General features: G+C 37.8%; 1 protein-coding gene across 3 annotated transcripts in view; it reads right to left on the bottom strand.

Annotated features, from left to right (window-relative positions):
- LOC136865996 (PTS-dependent dihydroxyacetone kinase 1, dihydroxyacetone-binding subunit DhaK) overlaps positions 1-20316 on the bottom strand; it is a 380683-nt gene that overhangs the window by 68354 nt on the left and 292013 nt on the right. For all 3 annotated transcript variants that reach the window (XM_067142600.2, XM_067142599.2, XM_067142602.2), the window contains one exon: positions 14678-14837. In XM_067142600.2, coding sequence (XP_066998701.2) covers positions 14678-14837 — 160 coding nt within the window. The remainder of the gene's footprint in view (positions 1-14677; positions 14838-20316) is intronic.

Genomic DNA, 20316 nt, shown 5'->3' on the forward strand with positions numbered 1-20316 from the left:
GTAGAATTTTGTAAACTATATAAATTTATTAAGGATGAGCTGTGTGTTTAATAGAAAAAATTGTTAGCATAAATATTGCATTATAAAAAAATTTTCTTCTCTTGTTAATTTAATATTTAGTGCTTGACAATTTTGTATTTTAGTGTACCATTTGCCACCTCATTTGCAAATAAAGAGATTTTGATTTGATTTAGATAAAAAGTCAATGGATCTATGGCATAACATGTTGGCATCTTGTCAAGTCCTGAGCCTAAAAAATAACACGAACATGAATATGATGTGAATCACGAAGTCCAAATGTTGCACAGGTTAAAATATCACTACATTTGTGGATTGTAACAGATGCAATACAACATGAATGGCTTTTTAAAATTAATCAATCATGTAGATAACGAAACATTGTAGAAATATTGCACATGTTATTAACTGTATACATAGACTGTGCAAGTTTAACCCATTCGCCTCACATTTAAATACCATAGGAGTTCACTAAGAAATCACATTTAAATACCGCTCTACGGCCGTCGTCATCACACTATTATTTAGAAAATCATACAAAACCAACCAGTAAATATTCCTTTCTGAAAATTTGCATGCATAATGAAGAAGTAATAAACTTACCAATGCCGCTATTTTAGTACGTCTGCTTGGTGTGGTACTCCTCAAAACATTCTTCTAAGTGAAGAGCTACGCCACACTTTTTGCACTGCCAGCAACTTTCACTTCTTTTACCCCGGCTGTAGCACACAACACACCTTCTTGTGACTTTTGATTTCTTCTCTGTATGAGGAATATGCATGGGAAAGTGGGCCCATGATTTAGCTTGTAATCTCGTTGGGGTGGTGCTCGCTGAAGGTCGACCTCGAACCGAGTACTCCGGCAACTGAACAGTCTCTAGTAGCTGCTGCGCAATGCTAGTTCGGAAGTCCGTGTAGCTCATCTTTCTGTTAGCAGCGATCTTGTGATACACAATGAAGGAATTGAAAATACACATATCTAGGAGGTAAAAGAATATTTTCCTATACCCTTTCACTGTCCGTCGCATGACGGGGAACAAAGCTGTAACCTGATCCTGAAGGTCCCCTTCTGGTATTCAAGGCCACACTTGGGCTTTATCACTTCTTCCCTAGGGGTTTGTCCTCTCTTTTGTCTGAGTTTGCCTGTCTCTGTCATGTCAGCTGATTTGTGTTTAGTGTTGAGAAAGCAAACATCCTTGTTATCTTTCCACTTCACACACAACATACTGTTGGCAGCCCACGTCTCATACTCTCCACGTTTTAGTTTCTTCTTACTGATATCGCGAGGCATGTCTTTTCGGTTCTGTCTAACAGTTCCAATTACATTCATGTGCTTGTCGTGTAGCCTTTTGAATAAATCTGGGGAAGAATACCAGTTATCTAGAAACAATGTATGCCCTCGGCCTAACAAGGGTTCACACATGTTGAGAACAACGTTTGTACTTGCTGGCAGACTTGGATCTGTTACATCATCATCTACATAAATTTTGAAAGACAGACAGTAGCCAGAACTTGATACACAAATTTTGTAAATTTTGATTCCAAACCTAGAACGTTTAGACCTATTACACTGGACATATGAAAGGCGGCCTCTGAATTTCATTAGACTTTCATCTAGAGCAATGTGAAGGTAAATATAATTCTGAAAATTTGGAGCAGAAATGTTGTATTATAGGCCTAATCTTTCTTAGTTTGTCACTACTATCAACTTGTTCATCGTCAACAAAATGTAAAAATCGTGAAATTATAATAAATCTTCCCCTGCTCATGGTTTCACGAAAAATAGGAGTGTTTATACACCTATTTTTACTCCAGTATAACTGTATTCTTGACTTTCGCACTTGTGACATTAGTATAACTAACGCAAAATATGCCCTAATTTCGTCAGGTGTAGTCTCAAACCATTTGTCATCGTCTTTCAACTTTTTTCTGTCAGGATTGCTCAACTGTTTTGCTGCATATGAATTTGTCTCGACAGATATTTTGTCAAACAAAGGGTTCATGTATTCACAAAAAACTGAGAGTTCAGATAGTGGCTGCGTATCAAACTTTTTCAATAAATTTTCACTAACCCCACTGTATTCACTAAACTTACAGTCACTCGCATAAGTATTCGTCCGCGTTCGTCATGTTAGGACAATAGCCCACAGCACCAATACAATAAAGAAGTTAATTGTAAACAAGTAATAGTATGTTTTATTTGCCATCTGAACAGCTGAGGACATAATTTATAGCACCCTAAGCGCTGGCATATGGAATAAATAAAAAACAATCGCACTGCTTGCAGAAATCACGTTGCAAAAGTATTCATCCACAATAAGAACTCAAGGAATGTTCAGTCATTGCCTAAGTATCAGAAGCGCATCGAACGTCCTTTGGAATCAATCACGGCTTGAAGGCATTTCATCATGGATGTCTCCAGTTTTTCTGTCACTTCCGGGCCTATTTTGTGCCATTCTTCCATGAAGGATTGCTTCAGAGCTTCTTTATTGGGAATACGCTGCTTGCTCAATTCACACTTTAATTTCGCCCATAAATGCTCTATGGGGTTTAAGTCTGGGGACTGGGGTGGTGTCTGCAGCACATGAGGTGTATTGTAGAGTAGCCATTCCCGAACAACCCGAGCAGTGTGCTTAGGGTCATTATCTTGCTGGAAGAAGTATCCACTACTAAGACCTAATTTTGCTACGCTGGGTGGTAAGTGTTGCTTTAATATATTCAAATACACCATCTTATCCATCCGTTCAGGTATTATATGGCAGTTGCCTACCCCAGCCGCCGACATACACCCCCATACCATTATGGAACCTCCTCCATATTTTACGGTTGGTTGCAGATTTTGACTTTGGAGCTCAGCATTCTTCTTTCTCCATACACGTCGCTTTCCAGAGCAATTAAATAAACAGAATTTGCTCTCGTCCTTAAACAACACGTGTTTCCAAAATGCTGGTGGCTTCATAATGTACTGTTTGGCAAACGCCAGCCTCTTCTTATGGTTCACCTCACTTATCCAGGGCTTCTTCCGACTTGTACGCCCCTGCAAACCAGCCCTGTGTAACACATGTCGTACGGTGTCGGTACTGATGTTCTTCCCAGTGGAGGTTTGTACTTCTGTTCGAAGCACAGGTGCAGACACATGGGGATTTTTCTGGACGGTGCGTATAATGCTTCGCTCTTCGCGTGCTGTCAGCTTCCTTGGCTGCCCAGGTCTTGCTCTGTTGAGTACAGTTGCACTGGTCTTATATCGCTGAATGATACTTGCGACTGTAGTTTGCGGTATTCCGGTTTTTTCAGCAATTACTCGTTGCGAATTACCAAGTTGGTGGAGTTGGATAATTCGTTGACGTTCAACAACAGTTCGTTCCCTTATCTTACCCATTATACTCAAGGCATGCACTAGATGTTAACTCACCGACACTGTCCATATCACTGATGGACTGAGCTTGGTGATGTGTCTCATTTCCTCAATGCTGAGTTCGTTCTACAAGCCAGTGCACAAGGTGGACGAATACTTTTACGTTGCCATTTCCTAGCCCAACCACACTCATTATCATTTACTAACTAGTATTGACGTGCAAGATATATATTCTGCCGGTATTATTGTACGTATATATTGCATATGCACTGCGTATTTGTTTCTGAACGTACACGAAGCCTTGTAATGCTTTGTTGATGTTCAATATATGAACAGGACAGATGGACGAATACTTATGCGAGTGACTATATGTACAACAGATTTATTGTCACTTTTTGTCCAGTTCCAGTCAGTCAAGTCAGTCTGTGCCGAGGTACGAGCTCGTTTCGAAAGACTCGGCACACCGTCGTTATTTGCTTCACTTTCCGTGTCATCAGAACTATTATACGCATCGCTAGTACTCGAACTAAGGACTTCAGGGTCTATTTCGTCATCACAAATATCACTGCCTTCAATATCACTCTCCAGAATACTATCTATTAGCTTCCGTATTCCTTCTTCATCAACACCAGCATATCTGCTTGACGCCATGATGGCAACTGACAAGAGCAAAATTATGTGAATAAAGATTCTCTTATCTCTTGTTCTGGAAGTGTGTGAGAACCTGGTGAAAGGGAAAAAACCGAAGCCACATGTGTAAACTTCAGCTCAGAATGCATACAAGTGATGTCTGTGGGTTAGTGACTGAACTATATGGATTGATGTACAGCTGTGCGTCGCCGCGAGCAGAGCTCGTCATTTGATTCATATGCCATGAGTAACTATGACGAGCTAGGGTCGTCAAATGATGCGATTGGGTTAATGCCACATTTAAATTAGCTTCATGTGATGAATCACAGACTTTATACTTCACATTGCCCTTATTCAATTCATTCATTTCTATTTTCCTTTTTTTTTTAGGCCATATTGTCAACAACGTCAGCTACGATCAACTTGTGCTATTCAACAAAAGTCTGCCTTTCTGTGACTTGTTACATGAAGCTAATTTTCCTATTAGTGAAACTCACAAGCTGGCTTTTAACCCCATTTATTATCATACCACTGCCTCCTGTCCATCTCACAACACTGTCAAATTCCTTTTGCAGTTGCTCACAATCTTGTAACTTATTTATTACTCTATACAGAATAAAAGAACCTTATCTCTGATTCCAGTTCTTTTCTCATACATCACATCACATCACATCACATCACATCACATCACATCACATCACATCACATCACATCACATCACATCACATCACATCACATCACATCACATCACATCACATCACATCACATCACATCACATCACATCACATCACATCACATCACATCACATCACATCACATCACATCACATCACATCACATCACATCACATCACATCACATCACATCACATCACATCACATCACATCACATCACATCACATCACATCACATCACATCACATCACATCACATCACATCACATCACATCACATCACATCACATCACATCACATCACATCACATCACATCACATCACATCACATCACATCACATCACATCACATCACATCACATCACATCACATCACATCACATCACATCACATCACATATAAGAAAATATGAAGGTCCAATAATACTACCTTGTGGAATTCTCCTCTTAATTATTACAGGGTCAGATAAAGCTTTGCGTACTCTAATTTTCTGAGATCTATTTTCTAGAAATATAGCAACACACTTAGTCACTCTTTTGTCTAGTCCAATTGCACTCATTTTTGCCAGTAGTCTCCCATGATCTACCGTTTCAAATGCCTTAGATAGGTTAATCACGATACAGTCCATTTGACCTCCTGAATCAATTAAATTTGCTATATCTTCCTGGAATTCTACAAGTTGAGCTTCAGAGGAATAATCTTTCCTAAACCCGAACTGGCTTCTATTGAACCAGTTATTAATTTTGCACACATGTCTAATATAATCAGAAAGAACGCTTTCCCAAAGCTTACATGCAATGCAAGTTAAACTTACTGGCCTGTAATTTTCATCTTCGTGTCCCCTTTCCCTTATACACAGGGGCTACTATAGCAACTCTCCATTCATTTTCTAGAGCTCCTTCATGGAAACAAGAGTCAAATAAGTACTTCAGATATGGTACTACTAGCAAGATACCCTTTGCTTCGCTACGGTATTATACTAAAATTTATAACTGAATGCTTAAAAATTTTATATATAATCCACCAAAATTCGCAATCTGACTAGTTTTTTGAGAGATTATGGTAAAGTTCCTCCCATTTTTTAGTCTTTCTTTCCAGCAATCGATTTTGTACTTCCTGGGCTAGCTCCAGGTATTCCGCCCGGTTCCTAAATCTTTGCCATTTTTTCTTATAAGCATTTTTAATATGGATCAAATCCTTAAGGAGAACCGGCGTGGTGTCGTCTTAAGTGCCTTGGTGGGTTTGAACCCGCAGCCAGACTGCATTCATAGTCATTACCCGGCCAGGACCTGTTTCCAGCGCGGTTCGCACATTTTGACGACGGTCCAGAATATTATTATTATTTCACCGTGATGGTAGAACAAACAGACAGACACAAAAAATAAAAACCACTGATTCAGTATTGAGTTGACCTAAAATGGATAAATATCTGAAAAATTGGCAAAACAAACGAAAATACAGACAGCGGACCACCTACAACTTTATTTTTATAGATGTGAACAATTGCACAGTCAATGTCATTCCTATCATTTATTTCAAATGTGTTTAAATTTTTATTTATATGCCAGGAGAATCTACTGTAATATAATTTTAAGTTCTCCAAAGGAAAAGATGGCTCTTGAAAATGAACCCAGGAAAGATTAAAAATGATCGGTTTATGATCAGAATCAAATACATCATGAACAGTAAAATCAATTGGTCTCAACTCTTTTTTCACCCCACCGCCGTAGGGTTGATTTAACACCCCCCCCCCAAAAGAAATAGTCCTGTTTCTTTATGTTTAAAGGAGATTCCAAATACCAATGTTCACATCTGTTACTTTCAGTTTTGAGATATAAGTATCCCCATAAAAGGAATTCACTTTTTTACTTCCTTTCACACTCTTCCCACACCCCGTAAGTGAATTTTCCGGAAAAATACTTGTTTCTTTATTAGTAAATTCAGTTTTTGAGATATGTGTCCTCATAAAAGGAATTCAACTCCTTTTCACCCCTACCCCTCAAGATGACTTTCCCGCAAAAATGCATTTTTCTTTGCTTTTAAAGGAGATCCGAATACCAATTTTCTCGTCTGTAACAACTTTAGTTTTTATTAGAGGTAAGTATTCTCATACAATTGATTCAATTAATATTTCACTCTTCCACTCCCAACCCCCCACACCCTTCATTTAATTTTCCGAAATCAAAGGAGTACGTGTTTCTTTACTTTTAAAGTATATTCCAATTACCAATTTTCACATCTGCAACATTGTTTGTTTTTGAGATAATAGTATCTTCATACAAATAATTCAAGTAATTTTTCAATCATCCCCTCCCCCCCAGTAGATTTCCGAAAACAAAAAATACGTATTTCTTTATTTTTAAAGGAGATTCTAAATACCAATTTTCACGTCTGTAACATCTTCAGTTTTTGAGATATCAGTATCCTAATAAAAAGAATTCAACCCCATTTTCAGTCAAAAATCCAAGTGGTTTTTACAAAAACAAAAAATACATGTTTCTTTATTTTTAAATAGAGATCAAAACACAATTTTTTACTTCTGTAACATGTTACGTTTTTGAGATATACTGTAGACATGCTCATTTTAAAATTTCTCCACCTTTTTAGTTCCCCTTAAGTGGAGTTTCCAAAAACAAATCACCTGTTTCTTTACTTCTACAAGAGATTCCAAATACAAATTTTTACGCCTGTAACATTTTACGTTCCTGAGATATACTGTAGATATAGTGTTTCTAAAAATTCACCCGATTTGTCATTCCTGTTTAAACCCATTAATTAGATTTTCCAAAAAGAAAAAATTATACGTTTCTTTATTTTTAAAAGAGATTCCAAATACCAATTTTTAGGTCTGTAATATCTTCAGTTTCTAAGATATACATATCCTCATTAAAGGCATTCAACCCCTTTTTCACCCCTCCTAGTGGGATTTTTCTGAAAACAAACAAATATGTATTTCTTTATTTTTAAAGGAGATTCTAAATACGAATTTTTAGATCTGTAAACTTTTAAAGTTTTGAGATATACAAAGGGCACTAGGAAAGTTTTCCAATATGCAAAAACGGTTGGCTGGACACCCCTGTTATGGTGAGGAATGAAAAGAGGGGTGAAAACCAGTCTAGAAGACAACAAGGCATAACCTTCAGTCAGTCAGGACATGTTATTTTATATAATAGATATCCAAACCCATTGTCTTTAGTATGTTCCCAGAAATACAGCTTTTCTAGTTTTTAACTTTTGTATCTTGTTGTAAATGTAATTGTTATCATAGGTAAATGTCATTGTTATCATTGGTAAATGTCAATACATCATTAGTATTAGTCACCTCCTCTATCTGAACATTATCTTTGTAACCAACAATCTTTACATACTGCTGACTGAATATTTCTACCTTCTGAAGTTCTTCGCATACACATTCCCTTTGTTCATTAAAGATTCCTGGAATGTCATTCTTGGAACCTGTTTCTGCCTTAAAGTACCTATACATACTCTTCCATTTTTCACTAAAATTTGTATGACTGCCAATTATGCTTGTCATCATGTTATCCTTAGCCGACTTTTTTGCTGGATTCAGTTTCCCAGTACACTCCTTCAATTTCTCCTTATTTACACAGCCATTTCTAACTCTATTTCTTTCCAGCCCACACCTCATTCTTAGTCTCTTTACTCTGTTATCTTTACTCTTTTCTCTGTTATAATATAGTGGATCTTTACCATTCCTTACCACCTTTAAAGGTGAGTTTATATTTTTATTTATCATTTTCCACCGATCATAGTTACTTTTTAAAAATTCTCTCAGCCATATGGTATTGCCTAATAGTCCAACATTTATGACCTTCCTTTCTAACCATATTTATTTTTAACTACGACAAAAACATTGACATCAGGAAAGGCATCTGGCCATAAAACAGGGCCATAGACTGGAAATGTAACACCACCAGGGTGTAGGAAAAGAAGAATGTTAAATCAGTCCTTTTGTATGCCTGTGAAACTTATAAAACTAAGTAGATGATGTGACCATATCGTCACATTGAATAATTATTCGGAAATATATGTCGGAAGTATGTATACTTGGAGTTTCTTTGTCAGAACAGGAGCTCAGTTGCATTATATTGCATAACATCTTCGCCAGCCTGGCGCCATCCTGGCTTATAAAATCCCCAAACTGAGCGCGCTTGAAGAAAAAAAAAAATACAGTTTCTGCTGACTCCGCCCCTAAAACAAATGCCGGCTCACAGTAGAGCCAACGTGAGGAGATGATTTTAGAAGTACTTTTGGGATAATAACGCTTAAATTAATCATGAAGCATATGTCGAAGTCACAGAAAGAATAATGGATCATTGACAAAATTATAAATAAAAATAAAAATATATTATTTATGAAACTACGTCTCAAAGAAATGACGTAAGATGCTCTGGCGTCATGACACTAGCTGTGAAGCAGACAACCAACAGGGGTTCCCCGTTGGGCTCTTGATTTAGACACCGAATTACTATTAAACCACTGATCGTTTTGCGTTCCGCATTACATCTAGTATTAGTGAAAGGTGAGCCACACAATTTGCCGCATCGCTGATTTCCAGAAACTTAGTGGATTTGGAGATCTCAAATTTATAGTGGGGGAGAGTTCCTCTGTCCAACCCCACTCCATGTGAGACCATATATGCTTGCATTTCTGAGGGTAGCTAGTTAGTCAGCAGGCACTCTATGAGGTAGCCATACAGTCGTTTGTGATCGGACTCTCCTATGTCTTTGTGCAGAAAATATGGATCTAAATGGGAATGCAAAGATAGTGTAATTTCTTGTGGGTATCGTCACTGGAAAACTGAATTTTTAGAGACACTGCTGTATGAATGATGGATTAGTCGCGATGCACTGCGTAATTACGTGACTATGCCGTACGTTTTCATCGCGAAATTGTGACGGCAGAAGTGCCAAATGTCGGAAGAAGAAAACTGTTCTTTGATTAATATCTCGTAGTAAAGAGAGAGTCCACGGTGTGCGCGTGAGCAAACTGTATAATTATATAAACAGACATATGGGACAGGGTTTTAAAATATAACAACCCAATGTCAAGTTATTTTCAGATTTTCTTTGTTTTAAATACTGCAGTGTCAAAACAGTGGTGTTGTATTAGCTTGATCTGATTGATGTAACCTTCTTGTACCGGAATCAGATTAACAAATCCGCAGTTTCCATTCCGCGGAAGATCACAATCATAACTATATAAGGAAAGCTCTAACTGTGACGTGTGGATAAAGAGTCTTAGTGAAACGTGGTGTGAATAATATCTTTCTAGTGTTCACAAACTCAAGACCATGAATACATCAAGATTCATTGGGGGACGTTTTGAACCTGTGATCCTTCAAGGCGGAGCCATTGACTAAACTCACCAGGTGGGTCACTTGCGGGCTCGGACAATGGAGGACAGTTGAGTACCAGTTATGACTTTGTAATGCTAATATTCCCTTTGTAAATAGATAGTGAATTTAAGGATAGGTTAGTATCATTTTATTAATGTTAAATTATCAGATTTGTTTGCTTAGAGTGGTCAGTAAGATTTTTTTTTAGCTTACTTACTGGAGGTTAGTTGGAAAGGGAACAAGTTAGAATAATTGCATGTGTTTTAGCCCATTTTATTTAATTGCATGACATGTACTGGGGAGATTTGTGATCAAGAGTGCTGATAGGAAAGGTGGAGAAAATCTATTTAATTTGATGAGTTAAGGTAGTAGTTTTCCTGTGAATTAATTATTCAATATGAGTTAGGATAATATGACGGTAGGGTCTTTACCGGTGCTCCGACAGTGTTTTTTAAATGTATGGATAGTTAGGGCACTCAATCTGTAATGTAAAGTTATTGAGCTTATTGCATGTTAGATTATAAGTGGGTGTATGATCTGTGTGTGAAGAATACCTCGTGCTCGGTTTCAAAATCCACCCTCCCACATTAGTTAGGCCCATGTGATTTTTTTTCTCTTATTTTAATTCACTTTACTTAATTGGTTTGATAGTAAATGCTGACTTTACTGAAAATAGATTCACTTCATTATAAATATACAGTCTTATATCTCTGTTTGAGAATATGGTTAAGGCTAGCCTGTGAGATGGGGAAACCATGTTAACTATGCTAAGTAGGAAACTGTGTCTGAACTCTGGCCTTCTGTAAAATTGAGATATATTGAAATGATAGCGGCACGATATTGAGAAATATTTATAGGATATAATGAACGCCTAAGCTGATTTTAGCATATAATAAGTGTGTCAATTTATTGCGTTGAAATAATGAGCCATTGATGCATTGAGTACGTATTTATTTGTGGAGATGTTTGTTTCAAAGAGGTTTTTGTCCCGTGGCGTGAGCCCTGTCCAAATAATTTTTATGACGGTCTACCCAAGGGTGTGGAGCGTAAAGGGGAAGACAGGCGGCCTGAGGTCTCTGTACTGGCTGGTGGAGAAAGGCAGATTTTTCAGACACAGCATTTATCTTTAGTAGTCGATATATTTTTAAATTGGTTTCCACATTTGTAACAAGTTATGATAAAACTAACGTTGGAATATTTAATTGTTACCCTTAAGAACACAATAGCTAGGGATTTGTTTTACAGGGTCCCAAATGATGTCAAAACCGAGGCCACCACTTCGAACGTTGCAGGCAAGATGAGGTCCGTGAGTCACACAGCAACGTGTAAATAACAATGCAACCAATGTGTGTGTTATATGTTTTCTCTTCCAGGTTTTAGAAGTGTTTGAATATGATATTTTGATAATCATTGTTTTATTGAAGTTAGATTTTGTGAGAATCCATTTGTAGTTTATTTCAAGTGAAGTGGTTGAGACTTATGACATGTACAGTAGGTTCATCAAATGTGGTGATTTGTTTCCACCAGAGTTCTGTTACTTTTCTTATTCCTGGGATCATGTTGTGATTATGTGGAATTTGTTTATCACTTTCTTGTAATCTGTATTTTACATATAATTCATTAGGAGTATATTTTAATTTAGGCGGCCACTCTAAGACTAATCTCAGAGTAATTCAGTGTTTTGAAGATGTAAATTGGGAGTCTTCCCACGGGAATATCGCGCATTCGCAAGGTCATAACTTATTACTGTAAATAGTCAAATGTTTTATTATGACAAAGTCTAGAAGGGTAAAATTATTTATTGTGTTGTATTCAACAGCTGGAATGAATTGTAGCGTTGATCAATAATAAAAGCAATTATACAAAGTTAAAACTTAGAAGGGTAATTCAACCTTCCAAAAATTATTTGAATCGAGTGAAGGGACACTCATGTTCACAATTAATATATGTATGGAATGTTTAGTCAGTAAATAAAATTTGACACCGTAATTTCAATAATCCACATAGAGACACTGGTGAAGAGGTGGATCAAAAAGTTTACTTGAGTGACAGCATGGACCTGATTTTCCGTTGCTTTATTGAGTGTCAAATGTAATTTAAAATTTAATCATCAAGGTTGTAGAAAGTATGTTTCAAACAGAGCTAATTAAATCTTTAGGAAAAATTATTTGTGCCTATCTTCGCCGATATTAGCATCCTGACCTCTTCCGTTCATTTTATGCCTATAAGTTAGATATAAGGAGGTTCAGTTCGTATCCGCAGACGCACCATGCCCTTGAGGAGCTTGTGCTCATGTCTTGGAACGGAAGGGTAGCGGTAGACCTCGCTATGCTGTAATGGGCATTTGTTATCTCATGTGTTCGGATTAGTTATTAAAATCCAAATGAGGCGGCATTTGTCACTAGGCAGAAAAGGTCCCTTGACTGTTATTTTCTGTAGCGCGTGGTCCCATGTGTTAAGACCCGGTAGGGGTAAATTTGTATTGTCACATGGTCCCATAAGCTATGGGAGATAATGGGAAAGGTCCCATTACATTTATTGCAGACTTTTGTAAACCATTATTTATGATGCATAATGAATGTCAATTAACAAAGGTATAGGGAAAATTACAAATCAATGAACGAAGTATTACTTCCAATCCACAGAAATTCTGGCAATATCCAAGTTCTAAAAGGTCATGTAATAATATTCCTTCAACAATGCATCTTAATGAAGTTACAGCAGATACTGGAGAAAATATTGTCAATCTTTTTGCTAACCAATTTTCATCTGTTTATTCTTCTTATCAGAATAGTAGTAGTATGTCATATGATTATCCTTTCTCTGTCAATCTATCAGTTATAAACATTAGTAAGGCAGAAATTTACAACAAACTGATATCTCTGGAATTAAAGAAAACTGTAGGACCTGATGGTGTTTCAACTTACCTGCTCAAGTACTGCTCATTTATTTTATGTGAAGCACTCTTTTATCTGTTCAACTTATCATTAAACCAAGGTGTTTTTCCAGTGGAATGGAAGAAAGGATTTGTTAGTCCAGTTTTCAAAAATGGTGATAAAACTGACATAAAACAATATAAACCAGTTATAATTTCTTCTCATATTTCCAAAATATTTGACTCAATAATTCTTGACAAAATCACACCTCTCTTTAGAAACATCATCATTGATGAGCAGCATGGATTCTTTTCAGGACGGTCAACCTGTAGCAATCTTCTTTTATTCTATTAGTTTCTCTTGGATGCAATAGAGAACCACTCCCAAGTGAACTGCATTTATACAGACTTCTCAAAAGCTTTTGACACTGTCGATCACGATATCTTGCTGCAAAAACTAACGGGCTACGGAATTAATGGGCCTCTCCTCTCATGGTTTGAATCATATCTTAAAAATCGCCTGCAGATTGTTAAAATAAGAAATCATTTTTCTGTGCCTATTATTGTTACCAGTGGAGTTCCTCAAGGGTCTCACCTTGCACCCTTACTTTTTACTCTCTACATAAATGACATTAAAAATGTACTTAAGAATTCTAAATTGCTTTTGTTTGCTGATGATGCAAAAAAATTTATGCAAATTAATTGTCCACTTGATTGTTTAAAACTTCAAGAAGATTTACATCATCTGGAAAAGTACTGTATTCAAAATGGGTTGAAACTTAATCATGAGAAATGTAAAATAATATCGTTTTTTAAAAACAAGAAGAAAATTCCATTTCCGTACAAATTTAGTAATAACAACATTCTAACTCCTGTTTCACAAGTTAATGACCTTGGTGTTTTATTCAGTTATAACCTATCATTTAATGAACATATTGAAAATATTTGTAAGAAAGCATTTCAAAGATTGGGTTGCATTACTAGATATTCTAGGGAATTTTCAAACTTAGCTACCTATCGATTGCTGTATGTATCTATGGTAAGCCCTATACTAGAATACTGTACACCTATTAGGAACCCTTCTCATCAGACCTCTATCCATAGATTAGATTCGGTACAACATAAATTTCTTCGTCTATATTCTTTTAGAGCAGGATTCTCATATGATAATGTTGATTATACATCCCTACAACAGTCCTTAAATCTGCATAGCCTGTCACAACGCCGTAAATTATTGGATACACTCTTCATTTTTAAACCGCTTCATTCCTTGGTGAATTGTCCACAACTCCTTGCAAAAATTAACGTACATGTACCAGACAGACGCACAAGGTTCAAGAATACATTGTCTACAAATTGGCATGCATTCAATGGGCCAATTGAACGAATGTCAAGATCTCTAAACAAAGTGGATATTGATATATTTAACTGCTCATTGTCAAAATTTAGAACTCATTTACATAATCTCCAGAATTGACTATTACTTTCCTGTGCTTACTTGTAAGATAACCTGTGTATATATCTGTACATATTTTTTCTACTTATACTCCATTGAACTTTCTTTTTACTGTGTTTTGTCTATACTTCTCTACTGCTATGTAAAATGGTATTTCCGTTAATAAAGTATTTTTATTATTATTATTATTAGACACAGTCATGCTGAGTAACCAATTTGATTTGAAGGGAAGCCAGCAGTGGATTGTAATCCTCATGGAACTGGTGGGAGAGGTTGGTGAGAAGCTTTAACAAAATTAAGGTCCAGAGAGAACAAGTTACCTTCAGTCAAGCGTCGGAGGGTAGAGCCACAGTCACCATCTCCAGCACCACTGTCGAGCTCGTTCAGCTTAGTCTCTTCAGCTTCTAAAGACTCTGACACTGCTTTTAAACAGGACTTCAAGAGCTTGCACTGCTCCTCATTTAAAATTGGACCACCAATCTAAAACACATCACTGACATATACAAATAGGGGCAAGATTGTCATCACAGACATATTACAATCAGAACACATCAGAAAGTGAGCAAGAAAACAATATGTATGTCTAAATGATACAATTGGACTAAAATCAAGAGTTATATTTGGTGTCTCTCAGGGATCAGTATTAGAACTCATACTCATTCTGATATTTATGAACGATATAGGAAAACTGTACACTATTCATCAGCAGTGTTCCTTTCCCATATTAAGGGTTGCTGCAAGGAGGTCTGTTCCTCATATAAGGTGCAGCCTGAATAATTGCTGGCAGAAGCTCTATAATGCCTTTGGGAGCGGTGATCCTATCTTAACAATAAGCCTAAAATGAGTGGTGGTAATTATTAGCCTCAGAAAAGTTAGGGCATACCCTGAAAAAAGTGACTTGCATTTCTTGTGCTGGAGGAGCTGTGAAAAGTGAGCAACTAGTATTACAAAGGTGGGAATAAAAAATGTTATGGCCCTGACAGGAAAATCAGAAGAGTTGATTGATTTTATGGATAAGGAGATTGTTGCGATGATGGGACTGAGTGAGGTCAAGTGGAGGGGAAACAGAGTGAATAGGATGAGTAAAGGGTACACCCTATGCTGGAGTGGAGGAGGTGAGGCAAAGAATGAAGTAGGAGTGATTGTTAACAAAATCCTCGATGAAAATGTGGATAGGGTAGACTACGTTAGTGATAGAATAATCAGAGTGCAACTGAGGACAGACGAAGGAGTGAAAGATTTCTTCCAAGTTTATGCACCACAAACTGGAAACAGTGAGGAAAATATAGAGGAATTCTTGGAGACACTCGAGGAAGTAATCACTGATGCTGAAGTGATAGTCATGGGAGACCACAATGCGCAGGTTGGAAATGACAGAATTGGTAAAGAAGGAATGATTGGTCCATTTGGATATGGATAAAGAAACAGCGAGGGAGATAAGTTGATTGATTTTTGTGGGAGAAATGGAATGATTGTGAGTAACTCTTGGTTTATAAAGAAGAATGGTAGAAAGATCACTAAATATGGTGGCAGGGTGAAAGAAGGAAAAAAAAAACCAAAGAAACAACCAGATATTGATTATTCTTTGGTTGAGAAAATAAATTGTAAACTGTTATTGGATGTAACAGCACTATCAGGTGATGTGTTTGATGGAGACCACAGAGTAGTGGTAGCATAATTTAAAATAGGTGAAGTAAACTTGTGTCCTCATCCTGAGGTGGTGCAGCTCTTTTCAGGCACACCCCAAATGGAGGTGAATTGCATGTTCAATTTGAACCACAAACTAGCCCTCCTGCCATTCTTAAATTTCTGGCAGTACTGGGAATCGAACTCGGGCCCCCAAGGACGCAGCTAATAACACTATCTGTTGCACAGCAGAGGCGGGCTCAAAATAAGTAAAATTGTGAGAATTAAAGAAATAAGACAGAAGAAAATAAAAGTATGAAAGTTAAAAGATGAAAGAACTCAGAAGAAATTTAAGGAGGAACTAAATCCCTATATCAGAAAAACAAAATGCAGAAGAAGAATGGACCAAAATTAAAAACACAAATGTAAGTTGTGCAGGGAAGATTTGTGGTAGAACTTCAGTAAGAGTGAAGGAAAAGGAGACACCTTTGTGGAATATTGGGAATGGAAAGGGTACTTATTTTATTATAGCAAAATATTTGTGTAGTACGGGAAATTTGTGTAGGGAGAAAGGGAAATATATCTCTAGAAATTTGGCTCTTACTAAAATTCTAGCCGGGCTGAGTGGCTCAGACGTTTGAGGCGCTCGCCTTCTGACCCCAACTTGGCAGTTTCAAACCTGGCTCAGTCCGGTCGTATTTTAAGGTGCTCAGATACATCAGCCTCATGTCGTTAGTTTTACTGACACACAAAAGAACTCCTGCAGGACTAAATTCCAGCACCTCGGCATCTCCAAAAACTGTAAAAGTAGTTAGTGGTACGTAAAGCAAATAACATTATTACTGACATGATGCTCTATAGGCTTTTGGGCTTGTGGCATGTCAAGGAAATAAGGCGAAACTTCTTTACGTTTCGCAGAAAACTGCTCTGCATTATCAGAAGAAAATCTTGACTGTCCACGAGAAAGGCTTCTTAAACAATGACTTTTTGAAATTTAGAATGTTATAATAAAAGGGGAAATGGTACATTCATTTGTCACCAGATGGCTCCCAGGACGTGGCACAGTGCTGGTGTTCGAAGTGGAAGCTGACTGAACCATCAGAATCAGTCCACGGCCGACTTGATCCCTCACTGTGCTCCTTATAGCAACCTTGACAATCGCTTGTGAAGCCCAGCATAAAGCTGTAATTGGAAAGTTTCACCATAATGCCACTGGAACGCTTGTCTCCTACTCACTGACAGGAAGCTGAATACCGCAAATTGCGGCATTTCCAGTTTTATTTATATTGTTATGCTGCCGTAAAGTTGGCAATGTGTTCGCAATGAGGTGCTTGTTGGTTTGATAATGAGAGCTGATAGTTATGCGGTAGTGAATTTAATATTTTATTGTGTAGTGTGGTGATATTTTTTAAATTGTGCTTACAAATCTTAGAATTGGTGACATTATTTTGCGCCTTTTTGTACTTCAAACAGAAATTTTCTTCAAAATAGAACAAATGTAATGAGTGGCTCAAAGTGATTTCTCGCTGTAACTTTGTCCTAAACAAGAATTTTAATTTATACGCTAATTCGTTTTTTTAATGGTGTAGTGATTTTCTTTTCTTTAACTGTATTTGGAAGTACTGTATTCGAATATGTATTGCTGTGTGCCTTTTTGTATTTTGAATAGGAAAAAGAGCAAAGGGACACTATCATTTCACAAATTCAGACCAGGACAAAACTACGAAGTGGCTCAAAGCAGTTAGCACTTTCATCTTAGTTTTCCATTTCTATTGGGTATTTACCTTCTTTCTTTCTTTCGTTCTTTCTTTCTTTCTTTCTTTCTTTCTTTCTTTCTTTCTTAATCTGTTTACCCCTCCAGGGTTGGCTTTTCCCTCAGACTCAGCAAGGGATCCCACCACCCTACCACCCCAAGGGTATTGTCCTGGACCGTGAGACTTCGGGTCGGGAGATACAACCGGGAAAGATGACCAGTACCTTGTCCAGGCGACCACAATTGCCATGCTGTACAGGGGCCTTGTGTTGGGAACAGGAGGACTGGAAGGGATAGACAAGGAACAGGAAAGGAAGAGATCATGACCTTAAGTTATGTACCATCCCCGCATTTACCTGGAGAAGTGGGAAAATGTGGAAAACCACTTCGAGGATGCCTGAGGTGGGAATCGATTCCCCCTCTACTCAGTTTACCTCCCAAGTCTGAGTGGACCCCATTCCAGACCATTGTACCATTTTTGAAATTTTGTGGCATGACCAGGAATCAAACTCGGGCCTCCGGGGGTGGCAGCTAATCACGCTAGTTGGGTATTTTTTACCCCTAAATTTTCTTTCATTGAATAGTCCTTTAGACGGTGTTGTATGTTTTGTCATATGACAGCAGCACAACACATTTTTATCCAAGAAAATCTGAACTTTAAATTTTAAACACTGACAAGTAAGAACCATTACTGTTATGACAGTAAGGCCAGCGTGTGAAGTGTTGTTAACATTCTTCTGCTTCTTTTTTCTATTTGTTTTACGTCGCACTGACACAGATAGGTCTTATGGCGACGGTGGGATAGGAAAGGGGTAGGAGTGGGAAGGAATCAGCCATGGCCTTAATTAAGGTACAGCCTGATGTGAAAATGGGAAACCACAGAAAACCATCTTCAGGGCTGCCGACAGTGGGGTTCGAACCTACTATCTCCCGGATGCAAGCTCACAGCTGCGCGCTCCTAACCGCACAGCCAACTCGCGCGGTATTTAAAATTCTAGTGCAAAGTATGAATGAAATGTAATACGAAACTACATATATTGAAATTACAATTTAAACATGTTTGAGTCAAAATATTTATGCTATCCGTAACAATGAATATAGAAAAAAGTAAGACTTATGTTTTGTCCAGTCCCCTTCCTGAGAGTAACACTTGAAGAATTTTAAAACTCTAATTGAACAATGACTCTTAATCTCAAGATTAACATCAGAAGGCAAAGGTATTATGGTAAGTTCTTCTATGTATCTAAATGCCATGATAATAAAAGCGATTACTACTATTCCTCACAGTTAAGGAACGTCAGTTGGACTACGCCATCTCTCCACTGTTTCGTTTCACGATGTTATTTTGGCGCATATCAATGAAAGTAGCCTTTAGGATTAATCATTTTAATGGTATTAGTCAATGTAACATACTTCTTTATTCCCTAAATAAAGATAAATTGGCAATCAGAGTCAATATCAGAACGTCAGCTGGACTACTCCATCTCTCCACAGTTTCATTTCACGACATTATTTTGGCAAATATCAACGAAGGTAACATTTTGTATTCATTATTTTAACAGTATTAACCTATGTAACATTCTCCATAACTCTAAATTATGATAAATGGCAATCAAAGTCAATATCTATTCCATAAAGAAGTATGCATTTATACCACAAATAGATAGGCCGCCAGCGCCACGTGTCGAGCTGTGTAACTACTCCAATTACGTTGCATTGACCCGATTGTCGAAGCTGGTAAGGAGCTAGCTAGAGCGACGCATCAAGTCGGCCGTGATCAGTCAAAGGAGGTCACATAACATTTGTATGTAACATATGACATTGACAGGTGTATAACATTGACACAAGCCTGGAATGAAACATCTGGCGAAGAGGAATGTACGAATTTGGAAAACACCGAGACAGAATAACAACAGCGAAGGGACAGGGAAGGGAACTACCTTCGTAAACCCGTAATGGCTGGCAACCAGGTATTACTTACCGAGCTCGATAGCTGCAGTCGCTTAAGTGCGGCCAGTATCCAGTATTCGGGAGATAGTAGGTTCGAACCCCACTGTCGGCAGCCCTGAAAATGGTTTTCTGTGGTTTCCCATTTTCACACCAGGCAGATGCTGGGGCTGTACCTTAATTAAGGCCACGGCCGTTTCCTTCCCACTCCTAGCCCTTTCCTGTCCCATCGTCGCCGTAAGACCTATCTGTGTCGGTGCGACGTGAAACAACTAGCAAAAAAAAAAAAAAAAAAGGTATTACTTAATTGATAGCCGGTGTCCCCGTCAAAATTGTTAGGATTTCTATGTATTTCCACAGCTTCCTGTATAATCCTGGACATGTAGTGTCTGGTGTGGGTAAGAGCTGGAGCATCCTGGAACAAGACATCATGACCCGACGACAGACCGTGCTCAGCTATTGCCGATTTGTCTGGTTGGTTGAGATGGATATTACGTTCATGTTCCTTGATACGGGTACCAATGGACCAGCATGTTTGGCCGATGTATATCTTACCGCAAGTACAGGGAATTTTGCACACCCCAGGATGTGAAAGTGGGGACAATTTGTCTTTGGTTTTACTCAGACTGTGAG

The sequence above is a fragment of the Anabrus simplex genome, chromosome 3 (genome assembly GCF_040414725.1).
Source record: "Anabrus simplex isolate iqAnaSimp1 chromosome 3, ASM4041472v1, whole genome shotgun sequence".
In the NCBI taxonomy this organism is placed as follows: domain Eukaryota; kingdom Metazoa; phylum Arthropoda; class Insecta; order Orthoptera; family Tettigoniidae; genus Anabrus; species Anabrus simplex.